The 26,920-nt window shown below is 44.4% G+C and overlaps 1 protein-coding gene across 6 annotated transcripts in view; it reads left to right on the forward strand.

The window, feature by feature from the left end:
- The first annotated feature begins 3,986 nt into the window (after positions 1–3,986).
- KIAA1549L (KIAA1549 like) overlaps positions 3,987–26,920 on the forward strand; it is a 145,114-nt gene continuing 122,180 nt past the window's right edge. For 2 of the 6 annotated variants that reach the window (XR_010070669.1, XM_063331590.1), the window contains exon 1: positions 3,989–4,468. Coding sequence is in view for 5 of the 6 variants with exons in the window: in XM_063331590.1 (XP_063187660.1) it covers positions 4,288–4,468 (181 nt within the window). In the remaining variant the exon portion in view is untranslated. Of the gene's footprint in view, positions 4,469–26,920 lie in introns of all 6 variants that reach the window. The other 4 variants (XM_063331593.1, XM_063331595.1, XM_063331592.1 and 1 more) reach the window with 3 other exon arrangements.

Consider the following 26,920-nt stretch of genomic DNA (forward strand, 5'->3'; position numbering starts at 1 on the left):
GTGAAAGCTGCTTCCTTTTCATTCTTTACAGTTAGACTCACGTCTTGTTGACTTTTAAATGGATGTTGGTATCTATATCCCACATTTCCCATAGAAACTAGGGCCCCTGCCTTGGTGTATTTTGTACTCCCAGTTTTGGCAACATCTAACAAAGAAGGAAAGGCTGCCTGAGCCTTTCAGAGGGAATGCTGTGAAGCCTGTGTCACAGTCTGTGAAGTCCTTTCCGTTCTTGCTTTCTATTAGTGATAATGCCCAACTGTCCCCTCTGCTCTTTCCTGTCCTGTGGAAGGCTGGGACTAGGACAGAGTAAGCAACCTTCCTCTCAGCTGCCTTTAGGATGGCTAACGCTGGTTTAAAATCTGCTGAGTGTTTTCCCTGTCACTAAAGGCAAAGGACAAATTTATACCGCGGCTGTGAAAGCAGATTCATTCAAGGAAAAGCCTTCAGAGTCAATGGGGCTGTCACATGCTACAGATGGGTAGCGGGACAAACTGGTTCAGGGTGATGCTATGTTCTCAGAATGAATTAGCTTGGGTTTTCAGCTGGAGAGGTGATCCGTCTCTGGGAGGCGACAGAGAAGCCACTGTTGGTATCGCTCACAAAGCAGTACAGTCCTGACCATCGTGGTAGATTCACGCGAATCACTGCAACTGGCACGTACGGTGACTTCAGCGCCTGTAATGAATGGAGGCAGCGTGAGTCAAAGTTTCGGTAGGGTTGTGAAATACTGTCGCTCCCCGCTTAAAGAGCTGTAGCTTCCTGATAGGCCTGCTGTGTTTGGCATGCACATCTCGTGCAGCCAGAGCTCTGGGGAACGCCGGCGAAATGCTGTAGCCCTTCCTGCCTCTCCTCCCACCCTGAGTGACGGGGTGACTGAACTGGTCAGTCTGACGTCCCGCTGTGCAGGAAGGCATATTAAATCGTGGGTAAGGTTTGACGGCGATTGATGTTAATTATATCTTCCTGCCTTTCACCTGTGAGAAGGTGCATTTTATCTCTCAGGAGAGTTGGGTACACGCTCTAAGCAGATTCAGGTAATTCTAGCTGCCCCTGTCTTGGGGAACAGCACCGAATATTCCTTGTTAGAATGATGAAGCTTCATGCTGGGAGGCTGAAAATACACAGTTGAATGGATTCTTCTCCTTAAATCCTGAAGTAGCGGGTTGAGAGCTCCTGCACCCTGTTGGTAGAGGTGTCTGGAGACTGGACTCAATCTGTGGTTGTATTTGTGGACTGACATGTTTATAAATTTGGCCTGTTTATTCATCAAAATGAAAAACGCTGACTGTTCTGTTGCAAAGACAGAGCCTGGCCTGCCACCTGCTTCATGGAGAAGTCGCTACATGACCACTAGTCTCTCCTCATCTATAGGTGAGATTCTAATCTGTGGGTTCCTTCATAAAGACAAGCAAGACTCAAAATGATTGTGGTAAGTCTACTGCAAGCAAGGCAATTTTGGGTCTAGATTTTAGTTATCATTTCAACCAAGGTCATACAGATGATGTCAACCTATTGCTCTTGGGCAAAGGCAGGAGGATCCTACCTCATGCAAACATGAATTTTGGTCTCAGTGTGTGTGGTTTATTGTTACATAGCCCGGTAGATTAGTACTTTTCACCAGCGAGAGGCATACTGGTCCTGTGGAGGAATATTCAATACATCTCCTCAGCCAAGTAGAGTAGACCTTCACTGGCACGGAGCATCTTGATTCTTTATCCATAATGAGACACCTCTTCCAGGATCTGGGCTGTTTTCTAGCATTAAGGATTCCATAGCTGAGAAGAAACCAGGTTACAAGTACATAAACTTCACCTCCCCGTTCCACATGGGTAACCTTGGAAGGGAACATATGGGCAACACACAGGTAACACTTACAAAAAAAGGTACCTGATATCAAGTATACAGAGCATGTGCACAGTCTAGGAGAACATGTATGTAGGAAAGAAAATCTCAGCACCAGGCCTGGATGCTCAGGTGCCCCCAGAGGCTGAAATTGCCTTTCTGGAAAACGAAGACACATAGGATCGGGAAAGGTAAGTTTAGGAAGTAGTTAACTACAGTTACTTGGTAAAACTTCAGTGTTTTTTCACTAGCTGTAAGAGATCTTACCCAGTCGTCATTCTGGAAAAGACGTATTTTCAAAATCCTTTGAAATAAAAACGAAATCTGCTAGGAAAAAGAAATAATTTGTATTTTGTACATAATACCTACACACACATATATACTGTATAATGAAAAATTAAGACTGTAATGGTTGAGAGCTAGATCAGGAAAAAGCACTGTCAAAATTAGCTTATTGATGGATGTACTGCAAAGATTGTGTAATGACAAAATCTAGAAAAACAGCAAAATGATGAAATGGGTTTTAGACAGGACTCCATAAAATTAACAAAAGGTACCACCAGAGGGCCCCGCACTAAATACGTTGGCCCTAAATAAACCGGAGTGATGAGTAAGCTATCCATTTTACTACAATAATCATACAACTGCCATCTTTTCTCTGTGGATAGTCATTAGCAGTCATCATATGGAAACTAATTTTGCATAGAATGAATTAGCGATTTGAGGAAAAAAGTGAGTAAAAAGGCCCAAATGGGAGGTGTTAGTGGCTGAGTAATTGTATTGGTGACATTCGGAGTGCGCTAAACTAGTCACATAAATATGTAATTATGGGTCATCATGACTTTGGGGATGCTGTGAGTAGCTGGGCAGCAGGATGTCAAGCTGTGGCTAGAGCCCGTGCGGGGGCTTGCTCTACCTCGAACCTGGCTTGTAAGAATTTATCAGAAAGACTTCTTTCTTTCTGCTGGAATTGCTGGGAGGCCAGGACAGCTTTTCCGCACGTAAGCGACGCTGCACCCTTTCAGAATCACCTCCCGGTGTCCTGGAGCACGTTCTGCCCCGAGCCCACCTTTGCTTTGCTCCTTCTCCCACCACCACCATCTGTTACCCACAGACATGATCTGGGAACTAAAAGAACTCAAGGATGCAGTGCCAGGAAAGGGAATGACATTAGAATAAAGAATTCACATTACCTCTGCTGAAAATACTATTTACAGAAAACCCTAAACAACTTGCTGTGGTGTTTGATCTGACTGTGACTGAGGCAGCTTCTGCCTTTTGCCGGGGCTCACCTTCTCTGATCTCCATAATACATTTTATGTGTGGGTTGGTCTCCTGGTGTACCTTTAAGCATCCCAGAGGCAAACCTCTGTCCTTCGAAGCTCCCATTTCAGCCTGAAGGTCTGAGCTCGGTCATGGGCGGGGACGGGGTGGCCGAGTGAGTGAAGGCAGGAGAGGGGTGACAGGAGAAGACCTTTCCTGGGCTTGCAGCCTGGGCGGCTGAGGTCGTAGCTGCCCATTTGTTCAACCCCTGCGGTCTGCTCCAGCTTCTCTATTCTCAGAGCAGTTTTCTGCGCTAGAAACGCTGCCAGTGGTGCTCTGCGCTGTGGCAGGGCTTGGGCTGCCTCCCAAGAAGAGGTTCTCGCTCTAGAGGTCCTACCTCAGACAATGAGGGCCATCTTTGGAGATGCCCTGGCCCGGAGACTCAGAGGAGCATCAGCCGGCAATAAATGGCTCCCAAGGTGAGCAGAGAAGGACTTTTAGTCCGGCCAGGTCACAGGACCGCTGTGAGCGGGCGCAGCTTCCTTTACACCCAAAAGGTAGTGCTGGGCACAACTGCTTCAAAAAATTAGGGGGGGAATCCGGGCCAAGAGCTGTTACTGCGCCCAACGTGCCCTGGAAGGCACAGAGGGGGAAGCCTTCCCCCACCACCCGTCCCCCCCGGCTGCGGCGGCCGCTGGCCCCGGGGCACCGGCCCGCGGTGGCCACCGCCCGCCCGGCTTCTCCCCGCTTCCCCGGGGGAAACCGGGAAGGGCACCGGCGCGGAGCAGGCGGCCGGGGGTGTCCGGGGAGGGGGGGGTACCGTGCACCCCGCGGGGCGGCGGAGGGGGGTCCCCGCGGCCCCGGCAGCGCCGCCTCCGCTCCCGCCTCCCCGGCGCTGGGAGGGCGGGGAGCGGGGGCCGGCACTGGCGGCGCCGTGAGTGAGCCCTTTGTGGATGAAGCTGCTTTTCGCCGCGATCTCCGCGCCGGAGCCGGCGGGGCCGCGCCGCCGCCGCTGAGGGGCACCGGCGCCCGGGCAGAGCCGCCGGCAGCATGCGGCGCCCCCCGCTCTTCCTCCTCCTCCTCCTCCTCCTCCTCCCCGCGGAGCCGCTGCTCTAGAGCCCGGCGCGGCGATGGGCAGCGCTGCCCGCTGAGCCGCGGCGGGGCTCCTGCGAGGCTGCGGGGATGTGGCGGCGGGCGGCGGGCGGCGGGCGGAGCGGGGCCAACCCCGCCGGGCCCGGCGGAGCGCCCGGCACCGCGCCCCCCCGCAGCCCTCCGCCGTCGGGCGGCCGAACGGGCCTGGCCGGGGCCGTCGTGCTGCTGGGGGTGATCGTCGCCCTCCTGCCCAGCGCCCGGGCCGAGCCGGGTAAGGAGCGCGGAGGGGGCGCGGGGCCGCGGGGGGCGGGCGGCCGGGAGCGCCGCTGTCGCCGGGCACGGCTGTCGCCGAGCGCCGCTGTCGCCGCCCTGCCCGCGGAGGAAGGGCGGCTGTGCGGGGAGGATCGGGCTTCCCTGCACGGAAGGTGCCGCCGCCTGCGGAGCAGCCTCACCTGCTGCAATGGCAGAGGGTCCCCCCGCCCCGCCTCTGAGCCCCGCTTCCAAAGGCGAGGGACTGCAAACGTGAAATCCACCTTGTGCCGTGTGAGACCGCGAGCGGGGGGAACGCCAGGCTCTTCCTCATTGTCTTCCGCATCTTTTATTTATTTATTTATTTATTTATTTATTTATTTATTTATTTTTACCCGCTCTTTGAGCAGAGGCTCATCTGCGAGCAGGGGATGCTCGGGGTTTCTGCCTTCTCCTGCGCTGCCTTCGCCTCGCCCGGCTAACGCACAAATAGCAGCTTTTCCTATGGGACAGGCTGGTTGGATCAGGGCTTGTTCCTTGCAGAGAAAGAGGGACGGGCAGAGGCTTTTGTTAAACCGAAGGATCGTTTCTAGCGATCCTGTGTGTGTGTGTGGCGGAGAGCCGGGGAAGATAAGGAGAGGGCAAGCTCTGCTGTGGTCTGAGCGCTACATCTCTCAAATGCGGCTGGGAGTTTCAAGGATTTGGGGTTATATTTTTCCTGTTTCCCTTGACTTTTTGAGTCAGGCGGTATCCTGCACTCTCCCTACTTCTTACGGCAGTCGATATACTCGGTGACCTCAATGCAGAAAGGATGGCTGTTGCTAGTAGTTATTGTATGTGCCAGATACAGATGCCAAATATAATTCTAAGGCTGTGCTAAAATAATAGAAAGAGGCTAAAATTGATATATGCCTAGATTAATCCTGTGGATTTCAGAGCAGAGTAGGGATGTGGATCCACATTTCAAAGCTGTTAACACAAATGTACAGTAATCATATACAATTGGTGTCGGTTTTATAGCCATAATATAGTAAGGGTTCTCATTTGCAGGTTGTAGGTTGGTGGAGCAGTGCCTCGTACTTCATTACTTGTTCTGGGCATGTAAACACTGCAGTTTGATTTATCTCTATAAGATAAATTGACCCGTGATCAGAGGGATGGCTGATTTTTTACCTCTGCTTGACAATTCAGTCTGGATTTCACATGAACTCTCGCGCCACATCTAAATTATGAAATGTATCTTCACTCGGAGGTAGCCAGTCTCCCCGAGCTGAATTTTAAAAGCTGGTGTATTTCTGACAATGGAACAAGACACCTCTTCACCCTTGATCCCTTGATTCAAGAGTAGGATGAAAAGTATTCTCTTTCTTCCTTTGTGGTCTGTAAGTTTTTATGACACAGCCATTATCTCAATTTTAAGTGAGGCAATCCAGTAGAGTTAAAAAATATATTTGTAGGTATCTCATAGCCTACAGCTTGAAAAAAAAGCCGTGAGAAGCTAGAATAGTGCCAAGCTGAAGAACATAATGATAGTATGCATAGCGCGCACGGTGAAAAATACTGTCACCGATAGTCATTACCTGGGAATTTTAGACGATCAAGGAGTTATGTTAAGGTACTTAATATGTTGTAGTTAATAGCTTTGAGGATTACAGCTGAGATTGCAAATAAAACTTTATTAGTCCTATGCGGTGTTTATCAGTAGTTATGATTGCTAAGGTGCAGAAAATGGATGTGGATCAACCTAAAAAGCTCTGTCTTCCGGTGAGATAGAACACATGAAATGCGTCTCCCATTGAAGTCAGGGGTAAAACATATAGTAGAGCCAGATTTTCAATCAAGAACATGAGTTTTTGTCCGAGAAGGTTTAACTTCTGTATGTTTACATAGGGCAGGCTTCATGTAGTTCTGGATTTCTGTTAAGCAAATGTGCTTCTGATCATTTCTGTGATTATTACTGTAATGCACGCGGTTCATAGAGCAGGTCTACTGCCATCGAAGTCCAAGTGGCGTTACATGAAGCATTACACACTGGGAAGAGCATTTCATGCACCATTTTTTTACTACAGCTTTCTCCACTGGTGTATATGTGCGTCTTTGGCAAGATTGTGTCTGTACGTACGTGCACACTCACAGATAAATGCCCGGCTCTTCTGCTGGGTTTATGTGCAACACGCGGCACCGCTGTGTGTGAAGACGAAGCAGGGGACTCAGGGCATGGAGGGTAAAGAGAGAAGTTTTACTCTGGTGCTAGTGCTTTGGAAGACAACTCATGATGTTTCCTGATCCCTGAGTTGTTTTTAAATAGCTGTGGTAACAATATTTCCTTTGACCTCAGTAAAAATTCAACACGAAGGGAAGAGATCTCCCTGAAAAGAGATCCTGACAGGACGAGGTGTTGGGCAACCGGGCGTTGGGAGCAGAGAGATTGGTCATCTCTCTGTTAGGGGCTCACAACCAGACCTCAGTGCTGGTCCCTGCCTCCTCAGGACACTCTCACCGTCCGGTACAGAGTGATTCAGTTCCAAACAGCAGATAAGAAGCTTTATTTTTAATTTTAGAAGTATTTTAATGCTTCTTTAGCTGGATACATACAAAACTGCTCAGTGACATGCAGAGTTAATCATTAATTTCAACAGTATGTCATCCCCGGGACCACTGCTTGAGTTCAGGTTGAAAAATAAAATCACGTTGTCCACCATAATCAGCAGTACATAGCTGTGATTTCTGATGGATTGTAGAATAGCGAGTGCAAAAACGCAGTTGAACTGAATATATCTGTCAGGAAAGGGAAAAGTAATGAGCCAGAAAATGAATGAGGGAACGTGTTGTTTTGGGTTGCGTCCTACCATGCTCCAGCCAGGTAAAACTCCCCCGTGAACCAGAGGCATGAACCGCGGGCAACCATTTTCCTTGGGGGAAGAAGAGAGAGGCGGTTTCTGAAATGGATGGAACTTTGAAAGGCAGCTGTCGAAAGCTGATCTGGTCTCAGCGGACCATCTCTCAGCCGGTAAATACACATGGCGCTATTGTTTGAGTAAAACCGAGGAAAAGGCACGATGCTCACAGTTGTGCTGCCCGTGAGCTTAACCAACTGGTCCAAGAGGCTGCAGTGGCGGGCCTGGGGAAACAAAGTTTTTAGAAACGTTAAAATACACCTTTTACATTTTCTGCCATCCTTTATGCTTGTTTGTGTACCCTGTTTGAATGATAAACTCGTCAGGGAAAGGTCCATTTCTTCCTGCGTTTGCTGAACACCAGCACAGTGAGATCTCACCTTAATTAACAACGGTTTCAAAAACAATAACGACACCTCCAGCACAGTGGCTGCTTCTCGCAGCTGGAGCTTTGATTGAACAACTCGGAGAGAGCTCCGTGCCAGCTGCTAAATTGCCAGTCCCGCCTCCTACGGACCGTGGCTCTCGATGGATGGCAGCTACCTGAGCACTGACCCCATGCCTCAGCTCCTGAGACTCCACAAAAAGCGCCAGGATTGGCACATCTGGAAGTGTACGTGTCGCTGTTCCCGTTGCCAAAGGAGCTGCTGCAGAGGCGAGGGCCAGGAGTGTGTTGAGGAGCGAGTCAATCCCTAGATCCAGCTCCGTGTTGAGGAAACTGGTGAGGATGTAGAGAAAGGGTCTCTACACCTCCTGAGGTTGCTCTCCAGGATTACCAATCCAGCATTTTAGGAAATCAATAGTTTCAGGTTGGTCATGTTGCTCTTTTTTTATATTCTGTCTGATTATCTCAATAGAATAAAATACGCGCAGATATCTACCCTCTGAAAGAATAGTGAAAAGTTCAAATTCTGACTCATTCTGTTCAAAACAAAACGAGAATCTGCAGCATGGGCTGAAAGAACTAGGCCACCACGAGCACGCGAAAAGGTGCTTCTTTGGGTGGATTTGAAGATTTGATGGGTACGCTTGGTATAGATCCACCAGTCAGGAGTTCACAGAGTCACAGAATCACAGAATCGTAGGGTTGGAAGGGACGTCTGGAGATCATCTAGTCCAACCCCCTGCCAGAGGTACCTTCTTCCACTACATTCCCGGATCTGAGTTACTCCTCCCATTACTGATAATAAATAATCTGGTTTTAGAATTCATAGAATTTAATAACTTAAATGAAACTGTTCTCTGCAGATTAAGGTAAGGAACTTGTATCTCAGACGAGGTTGAAGGGTGTCCATGTTTTGCCTGTAAGGAATGCTGACTGGCTGCGTGAGACCTATGGTTATAGAAGAACTTTTAAATCTTATTTGCAGTCGTGTTCAGTCACCCAGTAGTGTATTGGATAGCTCGCATCCTCTGTACTATTTTCTGAAATCTTTTACACTTGCTTGAGGTCAGGTTGATGAACAAGAGGAAGGGGACTGTGAGTAATTTTCTGTTTATGGCATTTTCTCAGCCATGTGGGAATGGTTGTTTCTGCTGAAGGAAATACTGAATGGTATTTGCATATGAATTCAGGCTTCAATGTCCAAACATGTCAACATTTCATTAAAAGAAAATGAGCATTTCAGTGGTTATTTGCTGTTTTCACTCCATTCTGCTGAGTCCCAGGAAGGAACTTGTGCACTTACTAAATTCATCTGCATTTTACTGCTAATAGTGAGGGCCATGGGTGAGACACTGCATTCCTACGAGCAAGGTGGGATAGCACTGGTGGGCTTTGGACATAGGGCATTTCTCAGCTAAAACACCCCACAGAAAACCATTCCCAATGAGGGTATTTAGTTAGGGGAAGTGCAGGACACGGGAAAAACAATTTCTGTACATCTCACACAGAGTAGTTCGTACCATGGTGCAGTTGGTCTTTGTGCCTGAGATTGCCTCTTGTATATGAAGGGTCAGGTTCATGAAGAAAAGGCAAACAAGTCTTCTAGAAATTAGTTTAAAAAAAAAATTCAAGGAGAAAACACTTGTATACTTGAGTTGAATGAGTGCAGGAGTTTTCCTACCAAAAGAAGAAGAACAGAAAAAAAATCCTGGTCAAACAGGTTGTGACAGAGCACGGGAGATAGCACTGTATCTGCTGGAGTGCTTGTTCAGAGCCTGTGTTGGGGCAGGTGAGAGCACAGCTGTACAAAGGACCAGAGGTGAGGAGCTTCCACTGCTGTAGCCTGGGTGAGACAGCTCCTTTCCGCGCAGCCTCCTCTGAGACTGCGGGGTCCTGCTGTCCCTGGCTCGCACCAGGCAAAATTATCCTTTATCCACCATTCCCACAAACAGCTTCATTCAAGTGGCCCTTGTCACCAGAGCATTTGAGACTGCTGTAGTCGTTGCTGAATCACATACATATAAGACAGGAAAGACTTATCCTTATTTTTACAGTTAATGTTCTCACCCGTGATCACTCGCGCAGTGTCGTCTTCATTCTCGGTTTGAGGCTAGGGTGGCAGCTCCAAGAGGAGCTGAGCAGAAGACGGGCCACTGCTGTGAACTTTGACTCTTTCAAAGGTTAGTGAAGCCTAAGAAGCAAGGATTTTCGGACTCCATAAATTAATCCTCAGAGTTTATCAAGAGAGTAATGAAGTGGTGTTTTGAAAAAACCACCAGGGTCTTCCCTTCTCCCTCATTAACATAACTTCCAATAGCTTTAGATTTGAAAAGGTCTGTGACCGAAGATCTGGAATTGAAAAAGAAGCACATAAGGGCTTTAAATTGACATTTTAGTGTCAGCCCTTACACACGTGCTATAAATGGAACATCTGCATCTCGGAATGGCTGTCACAAGAAGAAAGGCCAGAAATGTTCTTAAAGTCTGAAATGGCGATACGGTGCCGATAGGCATCTGAAGTGCATCTTTGAACACAGGTGATGCTTTTAAGGGCCTCTCAGCAGCAGCCAGGAGTGACTCAGTTTGACTACTCCCTTTTAAAAAGAGGAGTTATTGCTGAAAATGGAAAGTCTGAAGCTACCAGTTTCATGGGCCCCCTTTGGGTGAAAAGGAATTATGTTATTAATGTTTACATAACCATTACTTTTGCAGATATGAGATATATACAGTGTGTATGGTTAAATGTAACACACATAATATTTCTATTTAGTCTTAAGGTTAAATGAGGGAAAATTGCTTTCTGCATTCTGGGGGCAGGAGAAAGGAAGGAAGAATCAATGAACACTCAAAGATAGAAAAAAAAAAATCCAGACTTAGAAGACAGTGCTTTTTTCCACATTTTCTCCACTACACATTGCTGTAGATTTGAAACTGTCTGCAATACCTTGTCTATCATTTTATCACCTGTTAGGTGATACCTAACCAGTGTTGCTCTTTTAAGGGAAATACCTCAGTTGATTCCTACTGACTTTGAATAGGAAGAACACATGGGAGAAATTAGAGGAAAAACTATGCAAGACTGTAAACACAATGTAAGTGTTCTGGGCATTTTCAGGTATTGTCACCAGGTTCGATGCATCAGCTGGGGGAGCAGCAGTAGCTCTTCTTTTGAAATTTCTCCTGAATTGCCTTCATGTGTACGTGTTTTTCTTATTATGACTAAAAAGCCTGTATGTTGCATGTAGGGATTTTGGTTGCTCTCTAGGAAAGCCTTTGTACATGATATACCTACTGCTCGTGTGTTTTCCTAAGTGCTCGTGCAGATGGGTGGTGATAAAAAATTCCTGAAGCAAGCCAATATAAATTAAAATCCATCTGTATGCCAGGTGATAAAAAAGCAGCAGAATTATCCCGCATCACTCTACTGTTCAGTGATGTGATGATCTCATTGCAGTGTCCTCAGCTGAAAGCAAGTAGAAATTCTTTAAATAACTTGTTGCCCTGTGTTTGAAAGGTATGGATTTTGTATATTAAACGTTATATAGTCACTAGCTTGGATAACACAAGAAGATTGTTACATAAATATGTGTAACAATGCTAAGAGAGAGATGTTTTTAAGTGTTAGTAAGTCAAAAGAAAGGCTAAACATTTAAATGCATGGAAGTTAAAATGTCAAAAAACAGATTCCAAAGGAACGGGAAACAAAGATGTATTAGTTTTTTCATGGTATTTCTTACGCAATGAAATAACTGAGGCCAGCAAAATATGTTGGCAACCAATGTGAAAAGGGTAAGAAAAGAGTTGAAAAATGGAAGTTTATCCTCGGAAACAGTTTGCTACCAAATAGTTGTTCTTTGTTTTGAAAATAATAAAAATGACTTAGATTACGTGATGTTGTTTGTCACTGAAGTTATGAAAAGCTGATTTAAAAGAAACCCTTACAGACTTGCCTAGTTCTTTCTTTGCGTCGTCTTCTTCTAATCTGATGAGTAGCTTTTGCAGATGAATGTATCAGCAATGAAAAATTGGGTTTTTTAATAGAGGTCATGGCTAGTTAAGGAAGGGAATGCATTTTTACAGTTTTCTATCATTGTAATATGTCTTTTATGCAAGGTCTTTAAGCTGAAATTTTTAGGGGTAGTTTTAAGAAATCCTTAAAACTGATGGGTTTTGGTTTTATTTAGCACATTCTTGTCTGGCCTTCCATGATACTCTAATTTTAAAAATGCTTCTCTGATCTTGTGGTAGATCACCTTGGCTGAATGATTTTATGACCAACGTGGGCTTGAATTGGTGTAGCAGAGCAGTATTCTCAGCCGGGTTTGTCTGAAGTTCTTGATGCTCAGCAACTCTGAAAGTCCCAACCCCCCTTTTTTTTTTTTTTTTTCTGAGTGTAGCTGCTGAATTATATATTCACATAAAAGTAGACTTGAAAAAACTGTCCATTGTTGACTGGCAGTCTATAAACATACTTGAAATTGCCCAGCTTTTGCTTGGAGTGGTTGGTAACAGAGATGTTTTCAAAGCTGCAACCTGCTGAATTTATCAATGTATTTCCCTGTGCAGGGTTTGGTATCCAAAATTCATTGCTGTTTAAAAACAAAGGTTTGACTTATTGCAGAATTAGAGCTTGGGCTTTAAATTGGCTACAGGCAGCGGTCTTTCGCTAGGCAAATCAAGCGGGAGTGTTGATGAGGCATTTTATGGGATGCTGTTTGTGGCTCTACTGCTATTAAAAAAAGCATTATTTTCTATAGCTACCTTTTATTTTCTTCGGCTAATGAAACACCTCTAAAAAGACTATGGAGTCCTGTCACATAATTGATATAAAATTATTGAGTTATTTTCAAAAGGAATTTTACCACGTTGTCACCTACAAAGAACTCTGAGACACCTTTATGTTTTACTGGGAAGCCATATACAAAAATCCTGTTGATGAGCTTAGGTCGCTCCCGAACACATGCAGCATTTCCTCTGGTCATCTCATACCCAAAAGAGTAGTCCAGGTTGGAGAAGGCTAGTGATTGGCCATAAGAGAGAGTATAGAACGTGGAAAAAAATGTATTGGTAAAAAATTTGTAAGTATTTAGGTCACAAAGAAGTCCCTGATATCACATTTGTCTTCTGCATAATGCGGGCCATAGGATTTTGCTTTATTAGTGACTGATACAAGTGTGGCAGCTCGGTATAAAAAATAACCTTTAAAAGATTATGTGGTCCTAATTAATTTTTTTCAGGGGCTGGGCAGTTGAACACAAGTATTGGTGAAGGGTGTTACTATCATGTTTGGAAATTTATATAATTCCCAAACTGGATGTGACCCGCTGTGTCTTCTGGCCATCCTGTCTACCAGACTGAAGAGCTCTGGAATCTCTTTTTCATGCACAGCTACTCCTACACTGTGATCAACTCATGCTTTTTGCTTTGAGTTCTCAGATGGTTCAATCAAAGGCATATTTTCCACATCTTTCATCATTCTTGTGAGTCCTTTTTGAAGTCTTTCCAGTCTGACGTCCCTCTGGAGCTGCAGCCTCCGGAGCTGGTCTGGTATTCCTGGTTCATCAGGAATGGGCATCAGTGTCAGTGTCAGATGTAATATAATCTTTTGTTGTAGTGCTGGTCTCCCAGTACCTAAGAGTTGAATTAAGATTACTCCTGTAGGAGTTGCCATTTATCAGATTATTCACCTCTGTTGCTAAGATTTATTTTTTTTTAGAGTAAATTTACCCTGCAGACGTTGGTATACTTGGGAGAAGCAAGAATAACAACCCCTGAAGCTACAGTGCTTCTCCTACTTGTAGAAGCCGCAGTCTGCTCAGTAGACATAACCTTTCATCATTGTTCCCCTCCATAGACACTCTTATCCCGTGAAATTGGTCTATAGTCTTTATTTCCAGATGTGTATCCAGATCTGATACTTGACTGCATCTGCCTACCTGCTTCGTTGCTCATAACTTTCCCAGTCACCATCTGAGAACTTTTATCAAAGATAATTTTGTCTTCCTCCAGGTTACTGATAAAAACGTTGAGAGCAAGGCTGAGAATCAGTCCCCATGGGAACCTATTAGAAGCGTTGCTGCTCAATTTAATCATTTCAAATCCATTGCATATGCACCATATTAATTTTATATTTTATTAATCAAAATGTGATATATAAAGTCAAGCGCCTCATTGAGATCTAAGAATATTAGATCAAATTTGTAGTCTGATAGAAATATAAAATGAATTTAAAGTGATTCATTGTCTGTAAAAATTCATTCCTGAGCATTAATTATTCCGTCCTCTTTTTGTTCATCATTAATCAAATCCTTTCTCTGCTAATCCAGTCCATCAGAAGCAGCAATATCAAAATCTCTATTTGACAGTTCCCATTTACCCTGTTTAAATGTCACAATATTATAGAACAAAGATAAATACTGTTCTTTGTTTGCTTTGTTTCCTAGCACTAGGAATAAGGGGACAATCGGCAATTGAGAAACAAAAAAGTCTAATTCAAAAACAGTCAATGCCGCTTCACGCTTCCTCTAGCTGTAGGACTCACTGCCACAAAGATGGTACTTTAAGAACCTCCAAAATGTAGGTCTGGCTCACTCTTTGGTAGTGCCTGGCTGCACTGACTGACAGAGACTGGACGGATCCTGTTTGGTTCAGGATGGTATTTCCTATGTTCCTGTATGGACAAACAGAATATCCCAAATTTGAATAATTAGCACTAAAAGAACGTAAACTGGAAATGGAAAAAAGCATGGAAAATAAACTCCTGGAAAACCAAACTCTACTTGGGCATAGGGGAGACTTCTCCTGAGGGCTCCATGCCTTACTTGTGTTTCGTGAGTGACCATGGAGACACCTGGAAGTCAACCTGCGTCCCTGGTGTCTCTGTACACAAGCGGCGCTCAGGCCTGTGCTCCCTTCCTGCTGCGGCCGAAATTTGAGACCAGTTTATCAAGGCAAGTGCTGAGAGCTGTGCACAGGAATGAGTTTAAGAGAGGTGGGGATCAAGGATTAGATAAAGAGAAGAGGACAACCGTACCTAGTTGAATAGTCTTTCCAGTTGCAAGCCGTCTGATATTCTTTTCTTTGTTAAGTATTTCAGGCAGAGGTAAAGGGATGCCAGGTGAACGCTGCTAAGACTTTATTCCTCGAATGCATCTAAAGAGTTGGGGTATTAGCGTGGTAATAGATAGAGCTCGAGCTCTTGTTCTTCTTGCAAAAATTTATTTGGGAGTTGGAAATCCACTTGTGAAAATCCTGGCCGGGATGGAGCCCACAGAAACCCAATCGCTGGTTTTCATGTGGGCGACATTTCAGTTGTTTCGTTTTCCTTTCGTGGTGGCTTTGGCTTCCTTCTTTTTGCAGCGTGGGTCTCAGTGTCCTAGGTAGGCGACTGGAATGGCTTTTTAATAATTATCTCCTTTTTGTCCTCTAAACATCCCCAAGCCAGCAATTAATGAAACTCTTGGAATGCTCGTAGGGAAGCACGTATAATGCTTATCTGAAATGAGACTATATTCCTTCACCACGCTGCAGAACGCTGATCCCTGTTAGATGAAATGGCTGGGCAGTGTGTATTTTGTTGGAAAGCCGACAGCTCATTTGAAAAATAAGTGGTGAATTAAAAGTAATAGATAATGAGAACAGGACTGAGATAATAAAGTATGGAATATTCCAAGTTTATCAGATATTTTAATATATCCAATATTTTCAGTGTAATGCAGATAATTAAAATCAGCCCAAAAAGATAATCTTACAGGAGCATATTCTGGGAACGTGATTTGTTTTCAACAATATTAACTGTAGGCTACAATAATGTAGCGTATTACAAGAGTATATGTGGGATAGATTTCTGTAGCTATTATTACAACTGTCCAATCAAAGAAATCTCTCTGCATAATTTCTACAATTATTTGACTGCTAATTTGATTCTAAAATTGTCTTTCTAGGCAATTATTGCTGAAATCAATGCTATCCACTTGTGCACACAGAAAATTTCTTAACATCGTTGCAGCCAGCCTAAATTCACTGTATTGATGTTGAATTGTTTCAACTATTTGGGTATTTCCATGACTAATTAGGCCTAGCCATGGGTATTTTAGCTTTCAGGTCTGCTCTGGTCCCGCTTACGTGGGAAGCAAAAGGAGGCATCAGAGGGACCTCAGTGGGTGCGGACCAAGTCCCTGGTCTGCAAGTTGGGTCTGAAGGATGGGCTGTTTCTCTTGTGAAATACCGCCCAGTTTATAGAATCTGGGGCAGGTGTTTTCAATAGCAGGGATTTTCCCTGCTTGTTCTGCAGAAATGACCCAGGAAACAGGTGAAACCCTTATGGAGGGCATTAGATGTATAAGATAACACCGATGCTCTCCTAAACCAGATGCTTCAACAAATTGAAGTTGCCATTTTAAGGTGCCCAACAAGTTGTACTGTTATTCCCTTGAGCCCTTCAGTGACTAGGACAACGTAAATAAAATACGGTAAGGAATAATCTGGAAGCTAAATACGTGTAGTGTGATATTTGAGCTATCTATGCCTTCTTAAAATCAATTTTCCCCCTTAAATAAATGGTGGGTTGTTTCAGTAGATATGATCATTAGCTCGAGAGCAGAATACAAAAAATACCTATATTAGTTAAACTGATGAAATATTGAGATATCTGTGCCTCTGCTCCATGTGGATGTGACATTTTCAGGAATACCATGAACTTTATTTCAGTTCAGAGTGGCACGCAATTGTTGTTTTCATATTGCTGACTTCTCTTTCTAGAAGAAGGAGGAAAAATGCAGTCATTTTAGTCTTCTCACTCATGGTTTTGTTTTTTTTTTAAAAATCCAAATATGCTTTGGTTGAGAGTGAAGACAATAAAGTGTATTGATTCACACTTCTCTCTTTATAAAAAGTTTGGTGTATGTTCTACCCTGGTTCCTTTGCTTTGATAGAAAAAAACCATTATAGCAATTATATAATGAAAATTAATGCCCTTTTATTACTGTTTTCCTGGATGAAGTAAGACTTATTCCCACCAGAATAACACTTATAACCCTTTTGTTATATCAGTACTTCTCTCAATTATAATACTGCCATTTATTCTTGTAAACAATCGAAGGATTGCCATTTTAGCTGATGCCACAGTCTCCTTAGGGAAACTATTTTTTACAAATATTACCACTCTACCTTTGATAATTTCCATGTCTAAAAGGGAAACATAATCTCACTTTGGAGCAAAGAATGTACTTTATTTGCTTCCTGTTTAATACAAGTGGAGTCTTCTAACTGAGGTGGCAATATGATTTGGAAAACTTAGATTAAATGAAGTTTTATGCATTAATTGTTTTGTTGTTTTTTTTTTTCCTTTAAAATGTATGCTGTCGGTTGATACACTGGCATTTAAATGAGGTTTCTGGTGCATGTTTTTGTCAATGAACTATAATAGGGATGATTTTTAAGTACTTGCCAACATGTACATATCCCATTGTGTAGTAAGAATTGTTCTTTGGAGTATTTTAGGCTCGCTGGTTAAGCTGTCTTTGCTTGAGAAAACATCGTAATGTTCAAGAAAGGAGACAGAGAAGTCACTTAAATGTTCTGGTATGGCTTTACAGGTGTCTCCCGTGGCTCCCCCAGCACTCGGAGGGGGTTTTGTGCTCTCTCAGCTCGGGGGGTTCTTCAGCTTCTTGAAGAAATAGTGAATATTCTATCAGTATTTTGCAAGAAAAGAGATTAACATAAGCCGAATCTGCAGGGTAGCATCTCCTTTTTATACTGGGCCTCGTGTTTAATCCTGCAGGTCTCACTTCCCTTCTTGAATTGTCTTTGTGTGGTGCTAACGCGTGGTGTAATTCCTGCTGCCAGAGCAAAGCCCTGCGGAGAGAGCTGGGGCGAAGGAGCGAGTCCCAGCTAAAGCACCAGCAAGTCCCAGGTGAAGCCCCGGCAGGGGCAGGCACCATCCGTGGGAGGGTTCACCTCCTTGGGGCTGCGCCGAGCATGTCCCCTGCCCGCTGGGCTCCAAGCCAACGCGCCAGAGGTCCCACAGGCAGCGGCCAGGGCAGGTCTGCAGCCCAGAAACAGTCACTGGCTGCGGCGCAGTGATTTGTTCATTCACCTGGGGTATTTCAGCTCTTCTGTGATGTTTCCATGAAGTTGTGCTGCTTGTGGGGCTTCTGTATAGTTTTGTGGGGCTTCTGTATAATGAGTGCTTTCTGCATTGAGGTCCTGCTCAATGTTCCCCAAGTGCTGTATCGGCACATGCCAAATACTTTATGGTCCTTACTGGAGTGTGCAAGTGTCTGAAAGGTATTAGTTACACGGCTTCTGGTGTCTGCTTGGGCTTTGATGCACAGCTCCTGATTACAGAGGCTCTAAGAGATAATATTATGTACACTTATTCAGATCAGCAGCTTTAAAGAATTAATTTACTTTAACTAGCATTTGTATCTGCTGTGTTGACAGCACTATTTACATTCAATGAACTCTTGCTTTTAAAATCCATGTTATTGCACATTTTGCTTCCAAAATTTCCTGAAGTGTAGGAGCACCGCCAATGCTGAGTTAGTGATGCATTCATAGCTCTTGCTGTATAGAAAACCATTTCTGTTCTTCATGTATTTATAGTGAAACAGTTATCCTGGGACAGTTCTCACTGTAAATCCAGAGGCGAGAGAAGGCACCTATCCATTTTACTGTGACTTATTTTTCTACTTGCGATGATTGTTTTTTGCTGAGTTAATCTCAGTGTAAAACATCAATTTTTCATCTCCACTTTATGTGAACTTTGGATGACTTGGTTTAGACAGTCTGTGTAGTCCCAGTGCTATATCCCCGCTACAGATTTACATTGTTAGTCATCTCGGTGTTAACAACGCTTTTTGGGAGGTTTTGCAGAAAAGAGGCAATCTGGATCTGAATGTATTTCAGCAAGCAGCAATGCTCTGTGAAGGCAGCGGGCCACCAAGACTTGGCCACCAGCACAGTAACATCGAACTCCTCCGTAAGACCCAGAGAGGCTGCGCCTTTCTTGGGATCGTCAGTCTCCATTTCGGCTTTGTGTTTGTACATTCACTCAGGCAGAAACAAGTCACACATTTCTAAATTGACATATTTACCTAATTAATAGTTGTGGTTTTTGTTTTTTTTTCCAGACTAGCTGATTCGTACACTTTCCTGAGCATCTAATTTGATTTCTACATTAATTCCATATCAGGGAGTAATTAGAATAGGCAAAGAAAGAATAAGTAGGACTTAAGTTATGAAACAGAACTGCCACGTGAATTTATTGCCTGTGGTTCTTCGGGACCCAGTCATCTGCTACAACTTCTTTTAATAGCTCCTTCTGACTTTAATGTGATCCAAACAAATGTAGCGGTTTGTTCTTGAGTTGCATTTGGATTCTGCTGCTTAGTTGTTGGCGCAAAACCCACTGAAAAGGGGTGGGAGCGCTGACCCTGAAGTCTGGCGTGCCCAAACCACCGGGGATGTACTGCAGAGCCTGCCTCAAGCCTCTGATGCACTGGTATCTTCCCTTAGTCAGTTCACTAAGTGATGGTGCTGGCAGAAATCTTTTACAAAAATATTACTGATTTCTATGGGATTTTGTAAATGCAGCCATTTTCAATTCAATTTGAAAGGTAACATGCAAGAAGAACACTAGCTAACATTTTGTAATATTTTGCTTGCTTTCCTAGGGAAACAAAACAAAAGCAATGGATTTTACTTTTCCTTTTTTTCTTAGTCCATTTGAGAGACTGACAAACGTACAACCCTCTTCTTAATCCTTTGGCCAGTTTCCATCAGGTTTGCCAGAGATAGAGACGTCTGCCGTCTCAGGTTCTTCCTGCTTTCACGGAAATCTGTGCCTGCAGAGATGGAAGGGAGCCGATAACAAAACACTCTGCCGTTATCGGCCGTTTCCCAATGCTCCCAACCAGCAGAAGTGTGTGATGGAGCCAGCTGTCTCGGGGGCAGGCGGGGAACCACCATCTGAACAGAGGGGAAGGGTTGGGGTGTCTGGGGTGCACTGTGGGGCTCGGAGGTGCGGGCGGCGGGAGCTGGCAGCGCGGGAGAGGCGGCTGAGGAGGAGGGATGGGGCTTCTGAGGGTGTGGGGGGAGCTGGGGTGACTGTGCTAGCAGGATGCCTTCCCCAGCAATTCCTGGGTTACTGCGGCAGGAGGGTCCTGGCCCGGACCCTGGCAAGCAAACCTGAGCTCTGCCGTGATGCTGGGTAGGGAGCCAGGAGCCGCTTCTGGGCTTAGGGACAGAAAGCAATGACAAACATCGGAACCAACCGACTTACAGCGGAACCGGCTGCTGTAAGTGCAACTGGAAAGGCATTATAAACACAGTTGTTGATTCATTCAACCAACAGAAGGTACCAAGTAATACAAATTAGCTCTTAAAAGGTCTGACCTATTTCTCCAGGCTTTTCTTATTTGAAACAAAAATCCTGTCAGCACACGGTCTTATTTACGCAAACACATATACACATGGAATAGTCCTCTTTTATTCCATGGGCATTATCCTGCTGAGTACTCACTTGCAGCTCTAGGTCCTGTATGTACCTCTGCGGCAGTAAGTGGAACGCGTCAGCGGTTTTCCACAATGCTATTGACCAAAAAAATCCACAAAAAACCCCTCAGCACACATTTTTGGAGAAGACATAAAATTTTATATTCTGTGTTCCAAGATATCTTGCAGTGTAGATACCAAGTGTCAAACACTCAGCATCTTTCTGAAAATGAGGGTGGGTTTTTTTTCTCTGAGGGATTATTCAGAAATTGCTAACTAGTATCAAGTTTATGGGTTAATTCCATAAAGAGGTGATGCAGATCTCTGGTGCTCAGCCTTTTCTTTGGAGAGAGGAAAAAAGAGGACACATTCCAGTGTGTAGTTTTCAGATCAGTGATTTACATTTTAACAAAGTGTGATTTCAGATTTTATGGTAAAACAAGATGAAATTAACATAAACTTTGGTGCAAAAATAGCAATATGTTCCAGTTGGAACTTGCAGAAAATGCTTAAAAGTAAGTAGCAAGTCAGGCTCTTGGAAGCTCCTCTCCCTCGGTCATCCCAGGTGCTGCCTCCTGGAACAAAACTAGGACCTGCTCATCGCTGCCTGGTCAGGGCTTGTGAAGGTGCTCCCATGGTTACAAGAGGGAAGCCAGTGAGAAATCACGCCTCTTTTGGATTTGTTGAAACGTCCCTGTAATTCTCTTTGTGTGTCAAACTGATGCGACAACCCGTAGTGTTACTCCCTGTGTCATAGAATCATAGAATCATTCAGGTTGGAAAAGGCCCTTGGGATCATCGAGTCCAACCATCATCTCCACTCCACAAAGTTCTCCCTTACACCATATCCCTTAACACTGCATCTAAATGAGTCTTAAACACATCAGGGATGGTGACTCCACCACCTCCCTGGGCAGCCTATTCCAGTGTCTGACCACTCTTTCTGTGAAGAATTTTTTCCTAATGTCCAGCCTAAACCTACCCTGCTGCAGCTTGAACCCATTCCCTCTTGTTCTATCGCTAATTACCTGTGAGAAGAGACCAGCACCAACCTCTCTACAATGTATCCTGATATTAGATATTGGAGTTAGTGGGTATAATATTGCAAATGAGATTTACATCAAAGCTTTCATGGGCCATAAGCTGAGGTTTTACAATATTCTGTTTCTTCTCACATTTGTCCTTTTTGGCCCTTTGCCAAAGGAAAAAGAAAATACTGAAAAGGACCTGAGGATCCCTAAGGCTTGGTTTTAAAAGTGCCGTAAGTACTTCAGCTGGCAGCGCTCAGTGATTTTCAGGGAGACAGCAGAAACCAGAGCCCTGACTCGTGAGAGTTACAAAGGTGTTTAGGTGCCTGCATTTGCCGATGGGAGCCTGCAAGGTCGCCAGAGTAATTTAGGCACAGAAATTGCACTGCCTTTTCCAGGGGCTGGTGGCTCCTCCAGTGAGTGGGTGTTCGGCAGCTCGCGGAGCTGGCGGCTCCCGCAAGTCTTACGAGGCAGTTACATGCATCATTTGTAAATCTGCCCCTGAGGCACTCGTGATGAATTGTTCCAAGCCCTGTATTAGTTTCGTGTTTGTTTTGTCACCCGTGCGGGCACTGGCTTCTCTGATCTTTGTTTGCAAGGTTATGCATTGCAGGTTATTCTTTTGGTAGCTTTTGTTCAGCTCAGAGTATCTATATCTGCCTTTAGTGTTAAATACTGAAAGCACCAGCCCTTCATGTTGCTGATACTAAAAGAATTAAAAATAGTTGGCACAAACCAGCATTCATTTTGCAGTAGTTAAGCAGAGTTGATACAATATGCTTGGGTTATTCAGTACTGCCTGCGGGCAAAGGCTGCTGCTCCCTTCTCTGTCTCTGACCTGCGGCTCTCGAGATGGTGCACAAGTGCCCTTTTATAGGTGAGAAGAATCTTTGCCCCGTGCATGTGTATTTCGTGCTCTTTCGTATGGCAATAAATATTTTGGTAGCTATGATAGACTGGCATATTAAGTAAATGCATGTATTTGTATGTAAATGTGCTGCTTGTATAGTGTAGGGTAGGGTCCTGCACCTGGGAAGGAAGAATGCCAAACACCAGTATATGTTAGGGGCGGACATGCTGGGAAGCAGCTCTGAGGAGAAGGACCTGGGGGTCCTAGTAGACAGCAAATTATCCATGAGCCAGCAGTGTGCCCTTGTCGCCAAGAAGGCCAGTGGCATCCTGGGCTGCATAGGGAAGACTGTGGCCAGTAGGTCGAGGGAGGTCATTCTCCCCCTCTACTCTGCACTGGTGAGGCCACAGCTGGAGTACTGTGTCCAGTTTTGGGCTCCCCAGTTCAAGAGGGACAGGGAACTACTGGAGCGAGTCCAGCGAAGGGCAACCAAGATGATTATGGGACTGGAGCATCTCCCTTATGAGGAAAGGCTGAAAGAGCTGGGACTCTTTAGCCTGGAGAAGAGAAGGTTGAGGGGGGACCTGATTAATGTTTACAAGTATCTAAAGGGTGGGTTTAAGGAGCACGGAGCCAGGCTCTTTTCAATGGTTCCCAGTGACAGGACAAGGGGCAATGGGCACAAGTTAGAACATAGGAAGTTCCGTTCAAATACACGGAAAAACTTCTTTACGGTGAGGGTGACAGAGCCCTGGAACAGGCTGCCCAGGGAGGTTGTGGAGTCCCCTTCTCTGGAGATTTTCAAGACCCGCCTGGATGCAGCCCTGAGGGATGTGCTTTAGGTAATCCTGCTCTAGCAGGGGAGTTGGACTAGATGATCTCTAGAGGTCCCTTCCAACTCTGAAGATTCTGTGATTCTGTGATTCTGTATGCAAATGTATGTATTTCTCTATGCCCCTCTTTTTTTCCCCCTGTTTCTGTAAGGCCAGCATCTGTTTATCTGAAGGTGGTAGCTTTAAAGTTGTTGTTTTCGTGAATATTTCATCCGATGTAGGGAGCCCAGCTCTGTGATTTATCTGTTAATGGATTAACAATCACTGCAATTTCACAATCTATGAAAGAAATGGAAACTAGCTCTTTCCCGTCTTTATTTCCTCAAATTTGTATTCACTCATGATTTGCATTTGACTTTAGAGCCACCCACAGTGCTTCCCACAGGCTGGTTGTACCGAGATTGCCGCTGGAGCTGCGGGTGACTGTGCAGCAGCTGCGCACAGAGCAGGCTTTCCTCACTGCGCTCTCTGCCTGGATGTAGGTTTGCCTCTCGCCCTGCCACGAGTGGCCAGGCTGGTCTCCCAGGTTGGCCAGTGGATGCTGAAAGGGTTACACCTCTGCTGGACACCGATTTGGGATGTTAAATTGAACCGTCTGTAGGATTTCTTCACGTTGTCAGGATATTTAACCTCATAGTGCTCCTTTGCTTTTCCAGACTTTGTCTTCCTTCCAAACTATCCTGTCTTTCCTCTGCGCGCAGCTGCATTAGGCATCTGCCCAGTGGGAACTGGGTGGAATACCTGGAAATAATCACGTTGGTTTGCCCTTTCACAAAATTATTTTGCAAAACTTGTAACAACGGAGAAAACCTTCCAGCTGCAGCCGCAGCTCCCTGCCTGCCAGCTGCAGCTCACACTGCATGCACACACAGACACGCAGACACACAGACACGCACACGCAGCCCGAGCTGGTGTTGCTCTCAGGATGGGGTGCTCCTGCGTGTGGAATAAGCAGCCACGTACTGCGGATGCTGCCGTATTTCATGCCAAAGGTGTCACGCACACTTTGCAGGTGTGCTTTAACCACTGCATTGCCATAGAAGGGACGCGTATGTTCACCCAGTACTTCCCTGCACCTCCTAATACCCCTTTCCTTGGTGCTCCGTAATGGAATTAATGTGACAGGAATACGGGGACAGTGACGTGTTTGTTAGAGGAGATGGATCAACGCCTCTGTTTATCCTGTCTGCTCAGTTCTCTGTATGTCTCCATCGCTGTTGTCACCTTGGCTAATCACCATCGCCATCATCCTTGGGTGATGGCCTTTGCTTCATGAGGAAGAAACGTATTCAAATTCTTCAGCCTGAAAAAAGGTGAGCGAAGGGAGATTTTTGAAGTCATTCATGGAAGCTATCACAGAATTATAGAATCGCCTAGGTTGGAAGGGACCTTTTGGATCATCTAGTCCAACCGTCAACCTAACTCTGACAAAACCCATCACTAAACCATATCATGGCAGTGAATAGAGAATCATTACGAACTGTATTAATTTATTGGTATTTATTAATTATATCTCTCTAAAACTGGGCTTCTTACCACCAATTGCTGTACAAGCGCCAGACTAGAAGGCAGTCCTTCCCCAACAGCTCATAACGCCTCTGTGCCCCGCTCAGGCTGCTGCTGCTGGTGCAAAGCCTTCCTCACTGCTTTAATTTCAGCCTGGAGTAGTTTTCCATTCAAATTCCCAAATGACTCTATGGGTATTTTGTGCCATCCGGCTAACGTATTTCCTAAATCAGGTGTTCAGGAATAAAATGTGAGCACCTTAATTCTGGCACCACAAAACTGATTTTTGCTCCCTTGCCCCAGCGATGCTTGCTTTGACGATGACAGCGTTTGCAAGTGAGAAAACGTCTGTCTCCCACTTTTCCCAGCTGAAAGCACAGCCAATTTATTTTAGGGAACTGCACGGGACATTTTTTAATTAATCTTTTCCATAAATGTTGAAATTGCATTACATGATTGAGATCATGGGAACTAAACTCAGTGGCTTCGGGTTGTTTTCTAGTTATCGTTGTGCAAACATTAAGGAGAGGTAGTACAGGAAAGTTCTCTAAAAATGCCTTCTGTTCTGCCAAGCTAATATTTTTTTTTTAATCAAATCTCTTCAAATATATTCTGTAAACTCTATTTCTACGGTATTCCTAATTCTTGGGAGACTCCTGAATTCTGAATAGATACTGCAAAACATGACATGAAGGTAGGCTGCTACTTATCCTCAGGAAACGTGTTCAATTCTGCTGGATTAGGGCTTTCAGAGCTTTTAAACTGTATAAGCATAGCTTAAATCTTGATACTGAACAAGGCACATTGAGCAATGTCTGTCAGCAGTGAAACGGAGTCAGCATTTTATTACTTGTAGCACTGAAAGTAATTTAATGAAATTAACAGAAAGAATGATTATATTAAATTGCTATGGCAGATATTTGGATTGTAAGTGCAGTATAATAAACTCATTCATATGAAAATGGAAAATCATGGGTAGTGTAGCACTAATCATTAAATTTTTTGCATCTTTAATGAGTTCATTTCTAAATACAGCTATGAAATCTCTTACGGACTTTGTGGCGGTGTTGATTTTTCTCACCTTCAGTGAACTCACTGTGTTATTAGTGTCATTTATGGTAAGAGTAGTTTACACTCATGCCTCAAGGTGTACGCTGATAGTGACACGATTTCTAACGGTTTATTACATTAGGAAATCTGAACTTGATACGCACGCAGTAATTCTTTTTGTCTTAACATCTGATACCTGTTTTTGCGCTGGCTTCTTTGAACCTCTGGGGCAGCTGGTTTCTCGTGGCAGCGTCTGGATGGGCTTGAGAGGGTGGCGCGAGTCGGTGGGGCGAGACACGGGCAGCACCTTCCCTTGGGTTCTCACCAGCTGATGTGTGGCCCAGCCTGGAGAGCGTCTGCACCGCAAGCAGAATTCCTTTGCTATTAATTTACTGAAAACTGCTAAATATTGCTGATGGAGGCAGGAGAAGCCTCCACGTTACTGTTTTTACTGACTTGCTGTTGACAGCTCTCCAGTTTGGTCCTAGCGCTACAATGAGGCATCGCGATTTACTAACTATTGTCTTCTCTACGTATTTAGCAGAATTGCCTGTTAGATGAACTATTATTAAACTATATATGTTGATAATTAAGTGGTGAGGTGACTGGATTTTAAGTTGCAAATGTAACCAGACAATTTACAGCTCACACTAAACCGCGCTAATTATAGCCAAGGTAAGGAGTTTTTAATAGTTGCTTGGATAACTCATTTTTTTTCTTGCTTGCATGGTATTACCAGACAACATTTCAAATTCCGGAGCAAAATCATTTGACTAGATCTGTCTTAGTTGTTTTAATTTTTTGTCTCCTAGAAATTACTGTTTTATTTAATGTGAAATTAGTGTTTTATTTAATGGGAAATTAGTATTTCATTTGACGTGTTATGTGTGGAGTAAATAAGGATTGTTCTATAGTTTGTAGTTTAAAATAAGTTTATTTGTTTAGTAGATTGCTTATTCTGTATATTTCCTATAAAATTTATAGTGGCCTGACCAGTAGAGTTGTAAAATGTAAAGTGATGTATTAATGCATTACAACTGTACTATTAATTTTTACCCTTGTATAATTCACCTGCCCCTTTCTGGTCATATATTTGGAAGGAACAAACGCTGTTACCTTAATGTACAATGTTCAGACTTGAGAACCGTTTGGTGGCGGCGGGAAGCTGTTGTTGCTGTTGTTTTATTAGATTATAACTGGAGTAATGGCACTGACATAGCAATGACATTGCAAAGAGGGTATGGGAGTCTGGAACTAGATAGGCTAACGTTGCCTTTTGAATGCTTACAGTATTTCGTAGTCTCTTTTCTTATTTATTTTTTAAGCTCTTGAAAGCTTTTATCTATTTCAGTAAAGAGTGGATCAAGGAATGAACCCGGGTTGCGAAACGGGGTTTGTTGTCTGCGCGACCACTGCCTCAGCTGTGGGAT

This window comes from Chroicocephalus ridibundus, chromosome 4 (genome assembly GCF_963924245.1).
Source record: "Chroicocephalus ridibundus chromosome 4, bChrRid1.1, whole genome shotgun sequence".
Lineage (NCBI taxonomy): Eukaryota > Metazoa > Chordata > Aves > Charadriiformes > Laridae > Chroicocephalus > Chroicocephalus ridibundus.